Source organism: Pelophylax lessonae (assembly GCF_965119305.1).
Source record: "Pelophylax lessonae genome assembly, chromosome: 5".
In the NCBI taxonomy this organism is placed as follows: domain Eukaryota; kingdom Metazoa; phylum Chordata; class Amphibia; order Anura; family Ranidae; genus Pelophylax; species Pelophylax lessonae.
In genome coordinates this window covers 231,358,806-231,380,426 of record NC_138772.1, presented here as the reverse complement: position 1 = coordinate 231,380,426, position 21,621 = coordinate 231,358,806, and the positions used below count along the sequence as shown (strand labels likewise).

The 21,621-nt window shown below is 45.8% G+C and overlaps 1 protein-coding gene across 1 annotated transcript in view; it reads right to left on the bottom strand.

Annotated features, from left to right (window-relative positions):
* The window catches only part of SACM1L (SAC1 like phosphatidylinositide phosphatase), a 267,712-nt gene that overhangs the window by 74,078 nt on the left and 172,013 nt on the right, over nt 1–21,621 (bottom strand). The window contains exon 15 of the mRNA XM_082257843.1: nt 17,518–17,587. Within this exon, the coding sequence (XP_082113969.1) occupies nt 17,518–17,587 (70 nt within the window). The remainder of the gene's footprint in view (nt 1–17,517; nt 17,588–21,621) is intronic.

The window sequence follows — 21,621 nt, the reverse complement described above, 5'->3', positions numbered from 1 at the left end:
TCTGACAGTGTCCTGTGCTGTGTCCCCCATCTCTGACAGTGTCCTCCTATCTCTGACAGTGTCCTGTACTGTGCCTCCCATCTCTGACCACGTTCTGTGCTGTGTCCCCCATCTCTGACTGTTTCCTGTGCTGTGTCCCCCATCTCTGACCGTGTCATGCGCTGTATCCCTCATCTTTGACCGTGTCCTGTGCTGTGTGCCCCATCTCTGACCGTGTCCTGTGCTGTGTGCCCCATCTCTGACCGTGTCCTGTGCTGTGTCCCCCATCTCTGACCGTGTGCTGTGCTGTGTCCCCCATCTCTGACCGTGTCTTGTGCTGTGTCCCCCATCTCTGACCGTGTCCTGTTCTGTGTCCCCCATCTCTGACCGTGTCCTGTGCTGTGTCCCCCATCTCTGACCGTGTCCTGTGCTGTGTCCCCCATCTCTGACCGCGCCCTGTGCTGTGTCCCCCATCTCTGACCGTGTCCTGTTCTGTGTCCCCCATCTCTGACCGTGTCCTGTGCTGTGTCCCCCATCTCTGACCGTGTCCTGTGCTGTGTCCCCCATCTCTGACTGTCTCCTGTGCTGTGTCCCCCATCTCTGACCGTGTCCTGTACTGTGTCCCCCATCTCTGACCGTGTCCTGTGCTGTGTCCCCCATCTCTGACTGGGTCCTGTGCTGTGTCCCTGTCCCCCATCTCTGACCGTGTCCTGTACTGTGTCCCCCATCTCTTACTGTCTCCTGTACTGTGTCCCCCATCTCTGACTGTCTCCTGTGCTGTGTCCCCCATCTCTGACTGTCTCCTGTGCTGTGTCCCCCATCTCTGACCGTGTCCTGTGCTGTGTCCCTCATCTCTGACAGTGTCATGTGCTGTGTCCCCCATCTCTGACAGTGTCCTGTGCTGTGTCCCCCATCTCTGACCGTGTCCTGTGCTGTGTCCCTCATCTCTGACAGTGTCATGTGCTGTGTCCCCCATCTCTGACAGTGTCCTGTGCTGTGTCCCCCATCTCTGACAGTGTCCTCTTATCTCTGACAGTGTCCTGTACTGTGTCCCCCATCTCTGACCACGTTCTGTGCTGTGTCCCCCATCTCTGACTGTTTCCTGTGCTGTGTCCCCCATCTCTGACCGTGTCATGCGATGTATCCCTCATCTCTGACCGTGTCCTGTGCTGTGTGCCCCATCTCTTACCGTGTCCTGTGCCGTGTCCCCCATCTCTGACCGTGTCCTGTGCTGTGTCCCCCATCCCTGACCGTGTCCTGTGCTGTGTCCCCCATCTCTGACCGTGTGCTGTGCTGTGTCCCCCATCTCTGACCGTGTCTTGTGCTGTGTCCCCCATCTCTGACCGTGTCCTGTGCTGTGTCCCCAATCTCTGACCGTGTCCTGTGCTGTGTCCCCCATCTCTGACCGTGTCCTGTGCTGTGTCCCCCATCTCTGACCGTGTCCTGTGCTGTGTCCCCCATCTCTGACCGTGTCCTGTGCTGTGTCCCCCATCTCTGACCGTGTCCTGTGCTGTGTCCCCCATCTCTGACCGTGTCCTCTGCTGTGTCCCCCATCTCTGACCGTGTCCTCTGCTGTGTATCCCATCTCTGACTGTCTTTTGTACCGTGTCTGCAGTCTCTGACCGTCTCCTGTGCTGCGTCCACCATCTCTGATCATCTCCTGTACCGTGTCCGCCATCTCTGACAGTCTCCTGTAGGGTGTCCGCAGCCTTTGACCATTATTGTACTATGTTTGCAGTCTCTGACCATCTCCTGTAGTACTGTATGTCCACAGCCTCTGACCGTCTCCTGTACTATGTCTGCAGTCTCTGATCATCTGATCATCAATCTGTAGTATGTATATTAATGTGCCGTTTTACTTGCTCAATTATTTGGGATTGCTCCATTGCTCAGTGAGCGGTAATGATGTGCTGTAACCTCTAGCAACCAGTCAGTGAGCAGTAATGATGCGCTGTAACCTCTAGCAACCAATCAGCAAGCACTTATGATGTGCTGTAACCTCTAGCAACCAATCAGCATGCAGATATTAGGTGTTGTAACCTCTAGCAACCAGTGAGTGAGCGGTAATGGCAGACTGTGACCTTTGACAACCAATTGCAATTGCTGTGTGATCTGCTGCAGTAAACTGATTTTAAATCTACCTTCTTTTTATTTTGTATGCCTCAAAATAGGGGGGGGGGCCCTAAAAAATGTTTGCCCAGGGTCCAATCACTATTATGGATGGCCCTGCCTCCCCCACCTCACCGTGGAAAAACCAATGAAGGAAGGCTGTAGGGGCATGAGTCCCGAATGGAGAGGTGTGCTGCAGCCGTTCTACAGCAACACAGTTCTACATTCAGTTCTGTAAGCAAAACTTTATTTTCTAGCAGTGCACCTCCCGAGACTTGACTCTGGATCCGCCCCTGCCTCCATTGCGGGGGTTACGTTCCGGACCCAGCCGCGAAAATAGAAAAACCCTAATAAAATGCATTGTAGGCATGTTTTTTTTACTGTCACTGTACGTGTAAAAGCATTTTAAGGTCTTTAAACACACTTTTAAAACAATAGAAATTCATTTAAACACATAAAAGATACTGAGAGACATAGCAAGAGCTATGGAAAACACAAAAATATTTCATTTTATTGATTTATATAGTAAAATAACATTACAAAAAAAAAAAAACGCAATATACCGGGACCGCAAAAACTGAACCGCGATGGAGCGGGGGTTTACTGTAACTAGGGTTAGAGCCATGGAAATTGTTTCTATCTATAAACTGACAAAACCAGACTGCAATCCCACAGAGTCAAAGGGATGGGTTATCTGAGCAAGGCTTGTATAAAATAAAAAGTGAGAGAAAAGTAATCACTGAAAGAGAACTGCTAGGACGGAGAACTGACCCTTGATGTACCAAGCAATCATCTAGACCAGACTGGAGAAATTATAGGGTTTATCCCACAGATTACTTCCTGGATGTAATTCATTCCAGCTGTGAAGGCAGACTTGCGTGAAGTCAAATTTTAAGATTAAAAAGTGTGGGGATAATGGACTTAGACAGGCTCTTGCCTCTCAAGACCTGGGTGTCAGACTGGTCCTTGAAAGAGAAAATCCAGACCATTTGAAAGGGTGCACAGAGAGTTTGCCAAGAGTCTGAGGTGGTCCAAGTACCACGTCAACCTGCTCCAGTTCAGTGAGATGAGAATCACCTCAATCCTGCAGAATAGGTGAGGAAGGAGTTTTAGGGCAGGGAAGGTGCAGATCAGGTTGAACTGATTTTCACAGTGTCACCAGGGCATCCACTGCAAAGGCTAGAGGATCCTTGGGTCTAGAGACTATCCTGTACAGTTTGTTGTTGAATTTGGAGGCCAGAAGGTCTGGTGTCCACCATCTGTAACAAAGGTCGTAAAATACCATGGGATGAAGAAACCACTCTCTGGAGTCCAGACATTGATGGCTGAGGAAGTCCACCGGATACCTCTTCACCCATGGGATGAGCAAGGTGAATCCGGAAAGAGGAGTTCCACCCAGGCCAGAATCAGATCTGCTTCTCTTGAACGCCAAGACATTTGATACTCTCTGATGGTTAAAATAAGCCATCACAGTCCAACTGAACTCTCATTGAACGACCTTGCAGGCAACAAATTGAATGTGAAAAGGCACAACTAAATCGTTTTGAGCTCCAGAATATTAATTGGAAGACTAGTTTCCACCTGAACCCAGGTCCCCTAAACTGAGAAGGTATTCAGCTGGAGAGACTGGCGTTTGTTGTGAGAACCTTCCAAAATGGGGGAAAGGATTTCCCGGACTCCAGCACTGGGTTTGTTATCCAATTCAGGGAATGCTTGGTCTGGCTGCTCAAGTGAATTGTAGTGTAAGAGACTGTACTTTGACCCACTCTGCGAGATGTTGATTTGCAGCCTTCTGGAGTAAAATGGAGTATATGGCACTGTCACAAATGAGGCCATCATTAAGTCCAGAAACCTCATGTAGAAGCAGAAGGTAGTAGGCTGACTCCTAGATTGCAGTGATGGAACCTGGGAACAAAGAATGAGGAGTTTCAACCGAGGGAGGAACAATTTGGACTAGGTTGTATCCATATCAGGCCCAGGTACTGCAAGCATTAAGACTGATCTTGTGCCAACTCCTAAAGATTTAGGATGCACCTGAATCTCTTCAGAGTCTAGAAGGTCCCAGTAGATATTGGTTGATAGATTCTGACTGTTCCCGAAAAACAAGGTTGTTTAGATAATCCACTATTGTAATGCCTTGAAAATGAAGCAGAGCTAGTACAGGGCCCAGCACCCTGGTGAAAACCTGAGGCACATTGGATAAGCCAAAAGGAATGGCAAATGTTGAAATGTTGGGGATATGAAAATAAGCAACCTTGATGTCTGCCACAGCTTGGAAATCTCTGGGATGAAGGGAAACAATGACCAACCTTGGATATTCCATGCAGAATTTCTGCACCCAGAGAAAGTGAACCTTTAGGTCTAAGAAAGGGACATATGCCTCCCTTGACAAAGGGAACAATAAACAGGTTTGAACAGCTCCCTGAAACCTTTCTTTTTTAAGCACAGGAGCTACAGTTACCTGAAAGCGACACTGCTCTAGAGCAGCATGAACATCTACCTGCTGTAATGTGGATGTGAATAAATGGGAGTCCAGAGCTTTTACTGGGATCCAGAACTTTAACTGGGATCCAGGTTTCGCCTTGGGCTAGGTGGCCTGTAAAGGAAGGAAGGGAGGCCTCTTAGGTTCAGAGGACACACTTCCCAGGTGGGCCTAGCATTCTTTTTGTAAGGCTAAAGGTTACTCTTTTCCCTGGTGAATTATTTTTTTAAGTATCTATGGATGCACTAACCAAAATAGATACACAAGAGGTGATTCTGACGTTTAACAGACCAACACTTCAGCCAAAGGGCGCTCCACATGTGAACAGACAGGAGGCCCATTAGGGAATTTTGGTACATAACATTCCCAGTCCACCATGAAGTGGACATAGCCTTAGAAAAGATCCCCTGTGGCTGAAAAACCTCAGGGTCTATTAGAACCAAACCAGGGTCCTGAGAAATGATCTTGCACCAGGTGGCCAAGGTCTGACAGACAGATATGGTAGCAGGCTGAAAAGCTGGGAGCACAAGGGCAAATAAGGTTTTTAGTAGAGCTTCATGACCTTTGTCCATTTGGACCTCGCATCTGCAGCCATAAGCTTGATATCGTTTTCTACAACCGGAGATCGGCTGCTCAGTAAAAGTAATCTGGACGGCTTCACAGCCACCCGATCACTTTTTCCGGACTCTCCCAGTCCCCTCTGTAACTAAAGAAGCTGGAAGCAACAATTTAATCACTTTCAGTTACAAAGCGGTCATTCCCTTGCCAGGGAAGCAGCTAATCAAGCATGATCTGTGCTTGATTAGCTGATGTCCCCATAAAGAGTACTTGTCACCTACCCAAAGCTATCACATAGTCAGATATTTAACCACCTTGTGATAGCAATAAAATACATTGAAATAAATACATTTAAAAAAAATTTAAATTTAAAAGCACCCCTCGTGTACACATGCAAAGGCAAACATGAGCATAAGTCCCTCACGTGTGTGTAAACAGTGATTGCACCACACGTGTGAGGTATTGCTGCGAACATCAGAGTGAGAGCAGTAGTTCTAGGGCCATCATTCACGATTAACTCTAAAAATGATAACCTGCAAATGCTTTTAAAGTGCCATCTCTAAAACATTTTGGGTCCTGGAGTTTGTTGCCATTTCACCGGCACGTGCAATTTTGAGTTTTGACATGTTTAGTATCTATTTACTTGAAGCAACATCACCTTTTACATTTTCCCCAAAAATGTAGTATTATATTGTATTTGTGTGCACTAAAATTAATTTTAGTGTATTTAGTCAAAGACAGTCAACATGGCTGTGATTTTTTTCCCATGAATTCTCCCTGGTTAAGTACAAAGAAGGTGCCAAACCTGAAGGATTTAATGGTGACTCTAAGGAGTGCTATGGCTCTGGCAGTGGACAGTGATCCACACAATCAATGTCAGGGTCCCTAAGGGTGATCCTTGTAGTCCTTCTCTGCCCTGAATTGCAAGCTGACCACAAGTCGGTCGGGCCTGGTGGTTCCCTGTCCCTGTGATCTGCTGCATATGCTTGAGGGAATCCTGCTAGGGGTACTTGTGGACCAGTGTGCTAGAGCAAGAGGGGTTAACTGCTGAATGTGACAGTGACTAGCGGCAACAGAACACCAAAGTTCAGAGGGTGGCGATAGTGTGGAGCGGCAATGAAGAGTGTGTAACCCAGTCCTGAAGTAAAGTGTATGCATGTGCAGTAAGCTCATCTAAAAGGCGAGATCAGTGTGATGCTCAGGTCTAGCAAAGGGCACAAAAATTGGATTTTCCTACATTCTTACCTGTAAAATCAATTTCTTGGAGTACATCACGGGACACAGAGCAGTCATAATAATTACTATCTGGGTTAATTGTGACCTAAAGGTGAATGGACACTGGCAACCAAAATGACAGGAAGTCCCCCTCTATATAACCCCTCCCATACAGGAAGTATCTCAGTTTTGTAGCAAGCAATAACCTTTCCAGATAAAAGAGGAAGGACCTCAGTGTTCCATGATGTACTCCAAGAAATGGATTTTACAGGTAAGAATGTAGGAAAATCCAATTTTCTTTATTGGACATCAGGGGACACAGAGCAGCCATAATAATTACTATCTGGGACGTTCCAAAGCAATGCACTTGAGGGAAGGGGGGACACTGATTATAACAATCGCCATTGGAGTGAAAAGATTGCTGCCTGCAGCATGCTGTGGCCAAATTCAGAATCCTCTAGTGCCCTAACATCCACCTGATAAAATCTGGTGAATGTTTGAACTGAAGACCAAGTAGCGGCCCTGAAAACCTGAGCAATAGATGATGCTCCATAGATGACCATAGCTTGATGGCGAACTGCCCATGAAGCACACGCTTCTGGTAGAGTGTGCCTTTACCCGAAAAGGTGGGCCCTTCCCCTTTAAACCATACACCTGGATAATGACCTGGTGAATCCATTGGGAGATAGTTGACTTAGATGCTGCCTGCCCTTTCCTGGGACCTTCTGGCAGTACAAACAAAGAATCGGTCTTCTGAATCTGAGCTGACATTTTCAAATAGACTCTGAATGCTCATACTACATCAAGAGAATGTAACAATCTTTCCTCTGCTGTTTGAGGATTTGGAAAGAAGGAAGGCAGTGTGACTTCTTGATTCGAATTAAAACTGGACACCACCTTGGGCAAAAACTCTGTGTGTGGACGTAGAACCACCCTATCTGTGGGTAAGGTCAAAAATGTCTCCTTACAAGAAAGAGACGCTAATTCTGACACCCTTCTTGCTGATGATACTGCAACCAAAAAGACTAACTTTCTTGTCAGAAGAACCAGGGGAATATGCCGAATGGGGTCAAAGAGTTGTTTCGGTAGGACCGCCAGAAGCAAATTTAAAATCCCAAGGACACAAGGGTGGCCTAACTGGGGGAAGCATGCGAATTACCTCTTTAATAAAGGCTTGAACCAGGGGATGCAAAGCAATCTGTGTTTGAAAGAAGAGGGATATCTCTGAAATCTGACCCTTAATCGTGCCTAAGGCAAGCTTCATTTATACCCCTACTTGCAAAAAAGCTAGAATTCTCCCGATTATATATTTACAGGGATGCCACTTCCTGGCCTCACACCAGGAAATATAAGACTTCAAGACTTTTTTAATTAACGTTCCTAGAGACTGGTTTCCTAGCGTTGATCATGGTAGAGCCTGCAGGACCAGATACCTCGCACCCTCAAAATCCTGGCTTCAATAGCCAAACCGTTAAATTTAGAGACGGTAAAGGAGGGTGGAATACTGGACCCTGAGAAAGCAGGTCCTTCAGTAGCAGGAGGACCTATGGCCTTCCCACTGTCAACCTTATAATTTGCGTGTACCAAGTCCTCCTGGGCCAGGCTGGAGCCACCAGGATTAATGGTTTTCTTTCTTCCTGAATCTTGCGCAGAAGTTGTGGCAGCAGCTGGACCGGGGGAAAGGCAAATATCAGGGAAAACTGCAAGCGAATCCCTGATCCTGGACACAAATCTGTCCAACTTGTTGTTGAACCTGAATGCCAACAGACCTATGTCTGGGACCACCCAGCATTGACAAATCAATGCAAAGATCTCAGGATCTAGAGACCATTCCGCTGGAAACTTCTGCTGGAGTCTAAGAAAGTCCGCCTGCCAGTTCCCTATTCCCAGAATAAATACTGCCGACAGGCATGGCACAAATTTCACAACCCAGGATAGGATGTGACCCACCTCCTTCTGTGCTGACCGATTCTTGGTGCCCCCCTGGTGGTTGATGTAGGCCAAAGCCGTGGTGTTGTCGAACAGGACCCTGATGCGGCAACCCCGTAGACTGGTAGTCGAGAACCTTAGAGACAGACACACTGCTTGAATTTCCAGGATATTGATGGGCAAGCTCCTTTCTAACCAGGACCATTTCCCTTGGACAGTGGCTTCCTTCAGAACTGCTCCCCAAACGGAGAGACTGGCATCTGTGGTCACCACCTACCTGACCAATGGTAGAACGGATTTCCCCCCCCTGGTGACAGAGACATGTGACAATCTCGGGCCTAGAGATCTTTTTGCTCCAGGCTGTCGGAATGTTGTTCTGTAATGGTCTTGCATGGAATTGAGCATAGGGAACTGCTTCGAATAAAGACATCTTTCCTAGCAACTTCATGCAAAGACGTACAGAAGGATATTTCTTCCCTCTTACGATCCGGACAAGATCCTTTACAGCATTGACCTTTCTTGGCAGCAAAAACACAAGGAGACCTACATATTCTAGACTCTGAACCGGCTGTGACGCTGACTTTGCCAAATGCAATATTCAACCCAGACATTCTAAGAACTGAACTGCCTGGAACACATTCTGGCTTAGAGTAGAAGCCGACTTATCTATGAGAAATACATCGTCAAGGTATCCTACAACTGCTATCCCCTGAGATCTTAGCATTGCCAATACCGGAACTAGGGTTTTTGTGAACACTCGCGGAGTCATGGCTAACCCAGAGGGCATGCCACGAACTGAAAATGGTGTCTTCCACCACAAACCGCAGAAACCTTTGATGGGCCAGGAAAATTGGCACGTGTAGGTATGCATCTTTGATGTCTTAGGATGCCAAAAATTCTACTCCTTGCAGAGAAGCAATGGGCTTTGAGATCCAGAATAGGTCGGTCTCACATCTCTGTTTGGTTTGGGGACTACGAAAAGATTTGAGTAGAAGCCCCTGAATTGCTCATCGGCCAGCACCTCTGTAATCACTGCCTGTGATTTCAGATGGTCTAGAGCCTGAAAAAAAGATTTTCTCCTTAACGGATCTGCGAGTATGTTGGACCTTAAAAACAGAGGAGAAAGAAACACCCGGAATTCTAGTTTGTACCCCTGGGAGACAACCCTGTGGAAACAACCCAGCTGTCCTGAATCACTTCTACCTAGGCATCCAAGAACTGTAGTAGCCTTCCCCCCAACCGACTGAGGGGGGGCGCCCCCTCATAAGGTAGATATAGAGTTAGGCTTGGTAGGCCTCAGGACCCAGGGTTTCTTCTGCCCTTACCCTGGAAGTTTGGCTCTAGATCCAGACAGCTGAGGCCGATGAAATTGCCTAGGATTAGAAGTACTGGGTACCTATCTTAAAAGGATGTTTTATTCCTGCTCTTAACTGGTAGAAGTGCACTCTTCCCCCCCCTGAAATCTTTTGGATATATTTATCCAGATTGTCACCAAATAGGTGTTCCCCATGAAAGGGAAAAGCAGCTAGTAACTTCTTACAAGGTAATTCCGCAGACCAATTCTTTAACCACAGGATTCTGCGCATATGTACTGACAGAAGAGCAAAACATGCCACCTGCTGTATGGAGTCCCTAGGAGCATCTACTACAAAACACAAAGCACGAGGCAAATCTGCTAATTCTTCAGCAGATTCTCCCTGAGCAGGAATACTCTTAGCTACCCACTTAATATGGTCTTTCAAAGACTGACAAACTCCTATAGCTGCCACTGCCGGTTGTGCCGCAGACCCAGCAATAGCAAAAGAAGCTTTTAGAAAAGATTCCAATTTCTAATCCGCTGAATATTTAAAAACCAGGGCATTGTTTACAGCAGTGGTCCTCAACCCTGGCCTACAGGGCCCACTAACAGGCCAGGTTTGCAAGATAACTGAAATACATTCCAGGTGATATCATTTGCTGCTCAGTGATTGCAGTACTCTAGTCTGCATCTCACCAAGGTAATACTTAAAATCTGGCCTGTTAGTGGGCCCTGAGGACCGGAGTTGAGGACCACTGGTTTACAGGACAAGTACAATTTCTATTTACAGGAGAAATAGCAGCATCAATCGTTGGCATACTCCACTTCTTATGTGAATTTTTCCTCCATAGGTTACAACAGAGAAAACCTTTTGGGAGGAACAAAAACTCTATATGGGTGATCCCAATCAGCATACACTATCTGCTCTAAAAGCGAATGCAAGGGAAAAGCCTGAGAATTCTGTGGAGGGCGTAATGAGCCTAATGAAGAAAAAGAGACTTCAGATATCCCTAAGGGATTTAAATCCAGACCAGACCATTTCAGTGAGAGACAGAATTAATAATCTCTGAGATGGAGGCCAAAAATGGCTCCTCAGACCATGACTCTAAAGAAGTGGAATCCTCAGCTTGACCTTCTTGTAGGTCATTTACAGCTACTTCTTCCTTATCCTCTGCCCAATCCTGTAATACAATGGGGGGGGGGGGGCTCAGGTTGGGGGATCTATCACATTTCCTCCCTCCTTGTGATACAGAAGAAATCTTGCCAGCAATCTTTCCCTCAAGGCCGGCTAAAGCTGACGCCAAATCATCCTTAGTGAAATATGCTGAGACAGAAGCACTAGATGTAGCTACTATGCCTGACAACTGTAATGGCTCAGATTGGCCAGTCACCTATGGCCTTTCAGAGGAGGTTAGGTTAACATAGAGGATGCATGGCTAGGATCTTCCAATCCTGACGGTGGCACACTTGTGCCCCTTCCTGCTGTGCCCTCCGCTCCCCCCCTCCACTAGTTTATCGCAATACACAGCACAGTTACCCCCCCAGTAACAGAACCTGTCAGTGCCTGCAATTATCCATCCACAGTGACTCACACACCCAGCTGCAGCTGCTGTGTGTCCCATCCAGCTCTTTACAGGCGCCCACGCTGCCGGGAACACTTCCTCAAATGCCGCACTGTCTCCACCCCTTACTGCGCCTGTGCGGATGCTATGTGCATGCCCACTCGCCACATACATGCTCGATGCATCATAGACACGCCCCCAGGGCTCCACGTGCATTCATGCACAATCGTAAACAGGGCTGTGCCTGCGCGCATGCGCCCCTGCTGCAACTGCATATACCGCAGCAGGGAACGACCATCGAGGCGCCAGATGCACGGGCGGTGAATAAAAGCCCGGCCGCTTGCCAGGCTTTCCAGGGGGGTTGGCTATGCAAACAAATGTGAGGAATCCAAGTATGCATACCACAGCTGAGCAAACATCACTGCCCTCTAGTGGAGACAAAAATCATGGCACCCGGTAAACTGTTAAATGTCATTTAGGTAACAGTGCACATCTTTTAAAGTAACATTACTTACCAATCCCTCCATAGGACTCTGCTTATAGCTAGAATCCAACCTTCACCCATCACAGCGGGTCCTGTCACTTTCAGACCTCAAGGATACCCCTATAATCTTGGGGCAACTCCCTTGGACCTGTATGGCCTCCTGCTAGATCACCTTTGGAGTCAGTCTTTACCAAGGGTCCATTTCCCAGGGTCCAGTATCCAAGGGGGGTCGCAAAAACTCGCAGTCTTCCATCTACTGAGGCTCAGGTACTATCTATTTTAGTCTTCCACTCTTCGGATGGATCTTTTTGCCAAGCCCCTTGCATCCTGCAGGATCTTTATCCAGGACCATAGCATAACCTTTAAAATATGGGGTGCTTCTCCCACCATGACCATCATCTTTAAGACACTGGCGAAAAATGGAGGTACTGCCTGTATGGGAGGGGTTTTTTAGAGGGGGAATTCCTGTCTTTTTAGTTGCCAGTGTCCATTCATCTATAGGTGGGATATAACCCAGAGAGTGATTATTATGGCTGCTCTGTGTCCCGTGATGTAGGATAAAGAAATTACAAAATTGGAAACAATGTCAACTCCCCCCTTCAGAGAGCGATAAAAAAAATTGTGGCCACTGCTACGCTTAGGTGATGTGGAAGGTAACCTCTCCCATAAGGGAGTGAGAAACTTGCTTATCACAGATGTCCTCTCCTGCGCACTTCCACGCACTTCCATGAGGTAGAAAACTGGGGAGGAAGAGACATGCTCTCAAGATTTTTGCCTTCACTGTGAGCATACTCCGTAAAGGGTGTTCAAGAAAAGGGTTTCACCAGATGTGGGGGGGGGGGGATCACAGCCTGGACTTGGACCTGTAAAGGACTCTGAGGCTGCCTGATCGTGTGGTACCACCTGATCAGGTCCGTGCTGGAAGAAACACTACAGGCCAGCTCTGCATCTTCCTCATGGCAGGGTCCAAGTTTAGCCTCCAAGGCTATGATGAGGATTAGCTTTTCTGGAAGGAAAGAAAGAAGATTCCCAGAGGCCACACAGCCACTAAAGAAAATTGGTAGAAGAAAAAATAATGATAAAAGTGGGCAGCTACTCTCAGAGCAGAGGGAAGATGTCCTTTCTACTAGGAAACTAGCAAAAAAAAACTGAGGCATGCTAGATGTAAAAGAGGCCATACTCGGCTGTCCTTACAACCTTGTTTATCAGTGCCCAATATCCCCTAAGGATAGCAGCGTAGCCCTATCCTACTATCCTGTAATGTATGAATACAAAATCATGTTTAAAAGGTACAATATATATATATATATATATATATATATATATATATATATATATATATATATATATAAAAGTGAAAAACATAGGATTTTTGACTTAACGTAAAATCTATATCTCTGATGTTCATTGACGGACACAGCTCTTCATCTTCATGACCGTAGGGTTATACTCCCCCTACAGGAGTAGGACACTAGGCAGAGAAAAAAGCTTGAGTACGCCTATGGGACAGTCCCTGGGGGTATACTCTCACTTCCTACTATAGGTCTTCAGTATTGTAACAAGCAATGTCAGGGAAAAAAAACTCCAACGAGGGGCGGGTGCTGTGTCCGTCAATGAAAATAAGAGAAATGGATTTTACGGTAAGTCAAAAATCCCATTTTCTCTTTCGTTCATTGACTGACACAGAGCTTCATCATGACTGTAGGGACGTCCTAAAGCAGTGCCAAACATGAGGGGTGGGAACAGCAGAAAACAAACTTCCCCAAGGCTAAACATAGCCAACCAGGTAACTTGGAGATTAACTATTAACAACTGGAGCTCACCTGAAAAAAAAACACCCTTAAAGAGGACAAGTCCTCTAAATAGCAGCCTGCAAAACTTTGCGGGCAAAAGAAGCATCCGAAGATGCCAACACATTCACTTTATAAAACTATGTAAATGTGTGTAAAGACGACCAGGTGGCCGCCTTGCAAACCTGCACCACTGACGCCTGATGACGGAAAGCCCAGGAGGCACTAAGCGCCTGAGTAGAGTGCGCCCTAACAGGGAAAAAGAGGAACCTGACCCTTAATAGAATAAGTCTGAACCACAGTCTGTCTCATCCATCTGGAAATGGTTGCAGCAGAAGCAGCCAGCCCTTTGTGAGGTCCATCCGTAAAGGACAAATAGTGAGTCTGACTTCCCAAACGACCCTGTAGCTGCCAGGTACACCCTGATTGCCCAAACCACATCCAGTAAATGCAAGGCAACTTCCTTAGGATTCTTAGGCTTGGGACACAGGGAGGGCAACACAATGTCTTTATTCAGATGAAAAATCGGAAATAACCTTTGGAAGGAACGATGGACATGGCAGAAGAACCAACTTATCCCTGTGAACCACTAGGTAAGGGGAACGACAAGACAGCGCCGCCAGCTCAGACACCGTGCACGCAGAAGTATTAGCCACCAAAAAGGCCACCTCTGGGACAATGTAAGCAGGAGAATCTCCCGAAAATTTTCAAAGGGAGGTTTCTGGAGAACTGAAAACACCAAACTGAGGCGGCAATGGAGATCGCACCGGGGGAACCAAGTGTCTCACTCCCTGGAGAAAGGTCCGCGCCAAGGAGTGTGTGGCCAATGGACATTGAAAGAAAATCACCAAGGCCAAGACTCGGCCTTTGATGGTACTCAAGGACAGACACTGCTCAACCCCTCGCTGGAGGAAGGCTAAGATCCGAGTCATCAAAAAGGAGCGAGGGTGAAACGTACGATGGAAAATCTTCCCGAAAGAAGATTTGATTTTCTAGCTTTTAAAAGCGTAGGAATCACTGATTTAGACAACCGTGTACCCTTTAGCACCTGGCTTTCAAAAGCCAAGCCATCAAATCCAGCAACTGTAAAGTGGGATGGAGGATCGGTCCTAGGGGCAGCAGATCTTCCCTGAGAGGAAGTCTCCAGGGAGCATCGGCAACCAGCCGTACCAGATCGGCGTACCAAAACCGGCGAGGCCAGTCTGGAGCCACTAGGATGACCGGAATCCCTCCTTCCGCCTTGATCCTGCGCAGGAGTCTCTGCAGAAGCTTGAGAGGAGGAAAGGCGTATATCAGACGATACGGTCTCCAGGGAGCCACTAAGGCGCCTGTGGCCTTCGGCTAGAGGAGCCAAAGCCTTCTTAGAAGCCTGGTCCGCAGACCAGCATTTCAGCCAGATAATGTGCCACAGGACCACTGCTGAGACAGTCTAGAATTTAGGGGAGCGGCAATCAAAGAGGCGTCACAGACGAACTGTAGCCCTTGGAGCAACTGATCCGCCAGCTCCACAAAAGCAGGAGGGAGCTGTTTCCCCTCCAGGTCTCGGCGTAAAAGTTTGGTCCATTCAGTCATAGCTTGACACCAGGGTGATGGTAAACATTGGACTAAGTGACGACCCAGCCACAGTGAACATATGACGGGTCAAGGCCTCCGACTTCCTATAAGTCGGATCTGAAAAGACCGGGAACTCTTCAACCGGTATTACAGTGGCTTTATTCAACCTAGAAACCGGGGAGTCCACTACAGGAGGTACCGTCCATTTTTTAAGGAGGGACTCCTCATAAGGGTACCGCATTGTAAAACACTTAGGGATTGCAAAGATGCGTTTTGGGGACCCCCACTGTTTTGAGACAATATTGTCAAAAAAGCGTGAAAACTGAAACACCCTCGCTCCCCTGATGCTGCGTTAGTTGCATCTTCCGTATATAAGGCTTCCCGCACCGATACAATCAGTGCATCCACTAGCGCCTTTTCATGTGCGGCTAGAGGACCAGAGGAATCATCCTCACTATCCGAGCACGTAGGGTGCGCGGATGCAGACCCCAAAGGATAACTTGTGTCCATTGTGGCCGAACCAGACTCTGGATTTGAGGAGACAGAAGAAGCAGGTGAAGGCAGGGGGCGCTTTTTGTGAGCCCCCTTTGCCCAGGACCAAATCTATTTTGGACACCAAAGACTCCAAGACCGCCGCCAGTGCAGATAGTTGTTGGGCCCCGGAGGGCTCCGCAGCATTTGAGAGGGGGTCAGGTGGAAAAACATGCTCCATGGACTCCATGAATAAAGGGGGGAACCTGCAAAAAGAAGTGTAAAACACTGCAAAAGGGACACCCCACCGCGCTGTGGCACTACAAGGCCCAGCACAGAGCACAACCGCTGCAATAGCAGGAAGAGGGAGAGAAAGCCCCACAAAGGCACTCACCACACCAGTCAGGTACTCACTGCCCAAACTATCTGCACACCATGCGGCGATCAGATGGGCGGCACAGGCTGCAATAGACCACTAAGATGGGGAGGGGGGAAAGAAAACTGGGAGGGAGGGGAACCTGGGGGTCCAACCATCCCAGGGAGGGGCCCACGTCTACCCTAAAACCTGCCAGGGGTAGAGGGGGGACAGCTACTTACCACATCAGGAACAGGGTGGGCAGCGCTCTGGACAGGACACCGCTCCATCATAATATGGGTGCTGCCGGCCAGGAGGAAACGCTGCAACTCAGGCCGAAGCCAGTTCGTATGCGTCCTCGCGAGACATTTAACTTGCAGGCCAGTCCCCGTCCAGTGGGGCTTTGTCCCGACTGACCAAGCATGGAGTTGCGGTCTGCACGTGCTCCCTGGCTGGACCCTAAGGATCTAGATTATCCAGTGCATCGCCCAGTCCGGCACTTGATTGTAGATTCTTGCAGGAACAAAATAATAAAAGGAGGAAAAAATTCCATTTAAAAAGAAAAAATTGCCAGGACCAGAGATCCCAGCAAAGAACTAGGTCCTTACTCCTGACTAGGCAGAAAAAAACTAAATACCTATAGCAGGAAGTGGGTGTATACCCCCAGGGACTGCCCCATAGGCGTGCTCAAGCTTTTCTCTGCCTAGTGTCCTACTCCTGTAGGGGGCAGCATAAAACTACAGTCATAAAAATGAAGAGCTGTGTCCGTCAATGAACGAAAGAGAAAGGTGTTTTTCTTTTTTGTTAAATTTCGTGAATCGTCTTGTTATGTGACACTGAAAAAAAGTAACAAAAAAATAATGAAAATGAAACAATATATTATTGGTAAAAAAAAAATTGGAAAAAAAGAAGGAATTAATCATCTAATTTGGGTTAAATTATGGGTTATATTTTATTAAAAAAAAAAGCAACTTGTAAGGTTAAAGTGATGTCATATGCAGACCAAAGGTCACACCTTTATCTACGTATGAATGAAATAGTAAACATAATGAAACAACACAATGTTACATTGTATTTACGCAATGCCACTTTCTAACTATTTCCAAGTGTCATTTTACACTGGAACAGAGGCATTTTGGCAGCTGCTCCTGCTTTGTAATACAAAGAAATTACCAGCTGTCATTTTGAAGGCCAGTAGTTGCTGGTAAACGTGGCAGGAGGAGGGGTGGCAGTGGGAAAGCAGCTGGACTGTAAGCCCCCTTTCACATTAGGTCGCTCCGACTTAGCAGGCGACCTGTGAAGTCGCGTGCAGCGCGACTTCGGCGCAAATTGCACGGACTTCATACCACATGAATGTCTATGCAAGTCGCCTCCAGGTCGCCCCGAAGTAGTACAGGACCCTTTTTCTAAGTCGGAGCAACTTGTGTCGCTCCCATTAGAACGGCTCCTGTACTACACAGTGGGAGCGTGAGGACCGCGACTTGTCAGGCTGACAAGTCACCTGACAAGACGGATCAATGTGAATGGACACTTAGAGATGAGTCCTAAACCCTTTGTTGAAGTTTTGTTTAACCCTTTGTTGAAGTTTTGTTTAAATGTATCCCTTATGTTCAAAATCCTCAAGTGTTAACGAAAATCACATCTAATTTCTACAGATATTTGCTATAAAAGCACAGTATGGTACATTTGGCTTTCACACAGTCGTCCACATGAAAAATCTGAGGAAACATACCGTTTTTGTATATTTTTTCAAACTGTGCTTGCTCTTCAATTCTCTGTCCAATATGGAGCACACCAAGTCTCTAAAATAGGAAACAAATGAAATTGCAAAATTCTAAGAAAACAGAACTGAAATTACCCAGTAAACAGAGCCTAAATTTAAAGCAAATAAAAGACTCATAAAAAGGTAAAAATTACCAAAAGACAACATTTTGCATAGCAGTTCACAATTGGGTAACCAAACTCCAAACTTTTACAAATGTTTCTAAGTTTTTAGAAAGGAGTAAAGGTGGCATTTCATTTTCTGTAGGTATTGATACTCACTGTAAAAACCTTTTCTTCAAGTATTATGAGGGGCACAGGAAGCCTTTAACCTTCAGATTTTACTGCTTCTATCTAAGGATTAATCATTGACAAAAAAAAAAAAGTTGTAGGCCAGCCTAGCCAGGGATAACCCCCCCACGGGATAGACATTGCTAGAAAGGCCTTCTTATACTTGTAAGATTCCCACAGATGCTGCTGACTGAAATCAATCTGTTCAAGCTCATGGAGTCAGGTGCCTCTCCAGTTCAACAAAGTTAATTCATCTCGATCAATCCAGAGGAAAGAGAATCACCAGAAAGCCCCCTATCTTTAGCCTAAGTAGCAGATTAGAAAGAAGTGTTAGGGCTCTTTCACACTATGTGTCCGTCGGACGGACTCCGTTTATCTCAGCGGGGGATCGATCCCCCGCTGAGCAGGAGAATGACAGCTGTTCTCCACACTGTGTACGGAGACACAGCTGTCAGAGCCCCATACATCTCTATGGGGGAATCGGATGGGAACGGACCATCGGTCCGTTCTCATCTGATCCCATCTGATCCGCTGGACAGATGGAAAATAGGGTTTCCATCCGTCCAGATTTGACGGATCGGATGTCAGCGGACATGTCTCCGCTGACATCCGATGCCCCATAGGGATGCATGGGGGGACCGTTCAGATCCGCCAAAAAAACTGACAGGCGGATCTGAGCGGTCCATCTGTGAGAAAGGGTCCTATAAGAAGGAAAGAACTAGCCACTGCTACAGGTAGAGGACTCCTGCACCTGGAGACAAACCTGTACAAATCATTAGTAAGACCTCATCTGGAATATGCAGTTCAGTTTTGGGCACCAGTTCTTAAAAAGGATATCGGGGAACTGGAGAAAGTGCAGAGAAGGGCAACCAAACTGATAAGAGGCATGGAGGAGCTCAGCTATGAGAAAATATTAGAGGAACTGAATTTATTCTCTCTTGAGAAGAGGAGATTAAGGGGGGATATGATCAACATGTATAAATACATAAGGGGTCCATATAGTGAACTTGGTGTTGAGTTGTTCACTTTAAGGTCAACACAGAGGACCTAGATATTTTCATTTTGTTTCACTCCCCCCCCCACTTCCCCCTTCCTTTTTTCCTTGCTTCTCTCTTTCAATTCTTATGGTTGAAATACGGTTCACTAATCCTATTTATATATACTCTCTTACTTCCCTTGAAGACATATCCCGCTATTCTAAGTATAACTTAAGTACTCTGATCAGGAACTATATACAGATTACAGGTACAAGTTTATGCATTCACACTGGAATCTTTTTCTGGCTGACACCCATTTACATGCCAGACCATCTTAACTGATATGGAAAATACTCTCTACCTTTTCTTTCCCAGATATTTCTGCCGAGCCACTTGGGATCCTTGTGGGAAAAATTGTGAGGAGTCAGTGACCGATGATTTTTTGATTTTTAATTTGTTACTCTCAGACAACACATACTGCTGCAATTATACGGCCATACCTTGATGGCCTTACAATTTTTTCCTTTCCCCTGCCTTGAGCGCTCTTTTTCTTTTATTGCTGCATGCTCTCCAACTGCAGCAAAGTTCTATATGTGGCAAAATACATCTGGAATGATTTGAGTGGTGCGTATTACCTACTATGTTTATATATATCTCACATAACATGCTATTCTTTGATTGTACAGCAGATGCAATGTTTGTTGTTATACTGTGTAATATATTATATACTATGTGATGATGTATTGATATATACAATATAGTCATTATTTATAGACTGACATGTCCTACTTACATTCAGAGATGAATCCCAATTGACCTTTGAGAAGGGCCACGCCCGAAACGCGTCAGTCTCTATTTGGGATATTGCTACGCTCTCTCTCTCTCTCATCCTTCTGTTGATGTACCTCAGCCGCTTGTATTACATCTTGTTTTTAAATTGATATGTGTTTTTTCATGTTTTTTTCATATTTTTGTTATAAATTCATTCATGAGTTTAAATAAACTTTTGTATACTTTTACTCTTGTGTACATTTTTGATGGGTAATTGCAGATAAAGTCCCGCCCCTAGGGGAACCCCTTTTGTCCTTTGATATCATATTAGGGATGCTGGCAACACCCATCTAGACACCATTGCCCGAGCAATTCTTATATTTAACTCATCCGGGTAGCAAATACCCATTCCCCGCCTATTGCTCGGACACTGTTATTATATAATTATACTCACATTAGAACAATAATTGTTCTTCTACCCCTCAAATTTTTGGGTAACAGTATACAACTGTATACATTATTGAAGATTCATTATTACTTAGTTTATTTATTTGCTGTCAGATCACTGTAGGAAGGCAGAGGAACACAGCATTTAGTAAAGAAGGTAGGTTTTTTTTAAAACAATCTACTGAGCTGGCTAGAACGAGTTCTTGTGGGAGTCTATTCCACCTTTTCACAGCTCTTACTCTGAAGAATTTTCGTATTTTTGAGGTTAAATCTCTTTTCCTGTATATGTGGATACCAGAGCTCATAGGTAATTTCAAGGTTATCCCCTCAACATCCAGTGCAGTAGGTCCAAACACAGCACTCCAAAAGCAATCACAGTGATGTAGAGAAGAGTTTGGAGTAAAGCAAAATGAAAAAAATAAGTGCTAGTAATAGGTTACATTTTTACCAGCAGAGCTGAAGAAAATACATCTCCACTCCTAGGACACTAGCAAAAAATCAAAACAACACACAGACATGCTGATAATGAGAGGGGTTATCTTGGGCTATCCAACAGCCTTTTTTTTTCTACCCTTGCCCAATCCGAAGACTTCTTGTGTGTCCCACAATTGGCAAGAAAGAAATTACCCTTCACAGCCTACTACCACTTTAGCAGATATTTTTGGTGCATGAGTTCCTTGGCCTGAACACCTGCCATGGCCTTTCAACTCTACCTGCTAGATGCCTTTACTATCAGGGGTGTCCAAACTATGGCCCTCCAGCTGTTCAGGAACTACAATTTCCATCATGTCTAGTTATGTCTGTGAATGTCAGAGATTTACAATGCCTCATGGGAATTGTAGTTCCTGAACAGCTGGAAGGCCATAGTTTGGACACCCCTGCTTTACTTTAAATTACAGATAATAATAGCTAGCATGAGCCAGAATCCCTGTAGTAAGATTCTGATATGTGCTAAATTGGAACCTCTGTGTGTGTGCATAGCGGATATGTATACATTTTTGAATTTTGTACAAAGTGTTTTGAGAGCAATAAACAGCGTAAAATAAAAGTGGAATCTCTGGTAAACAGCTATATACAAACTTGAATACAAATATACTTGTCAAAGCATGTGTACAACTAACCCTGTAAATTACATAGCTCTGCTAAATCACACAGCAAGTAATTTACCTAACTTCTGGTTCGGCTTTATTGCATTGTATATCATCTTCATGCTAACATGCTGGAGATGGAGTAGTGACATAGGAAGTGGAATTGTTGAAATAAATTTGTCACAAGCCAGGCTGTGCAGTGACGCAGATGTGTGTAAATCACAAAACTGGCTTTTAGTATTGCAAACCCTTTGACAGTAGACTTCATAAATTGCATTTAGTCATTTCTATGGAGTGCTCCTCTAAAAGCTCTATCATAACTGAGACTTTGCTACAGAAAAGAAGTTAAAGTAATTTTTAGGTTTTGCTTATATCAAATATTTTAAAATAGTAATATTGTTGCTTTCCAGAGATAAAATATACACAGCTATGATAATTAATTACATGGAAATTAAGATCACAGTATACAATTTTGCTTCAACAACTGCTAGAGAGTCACCT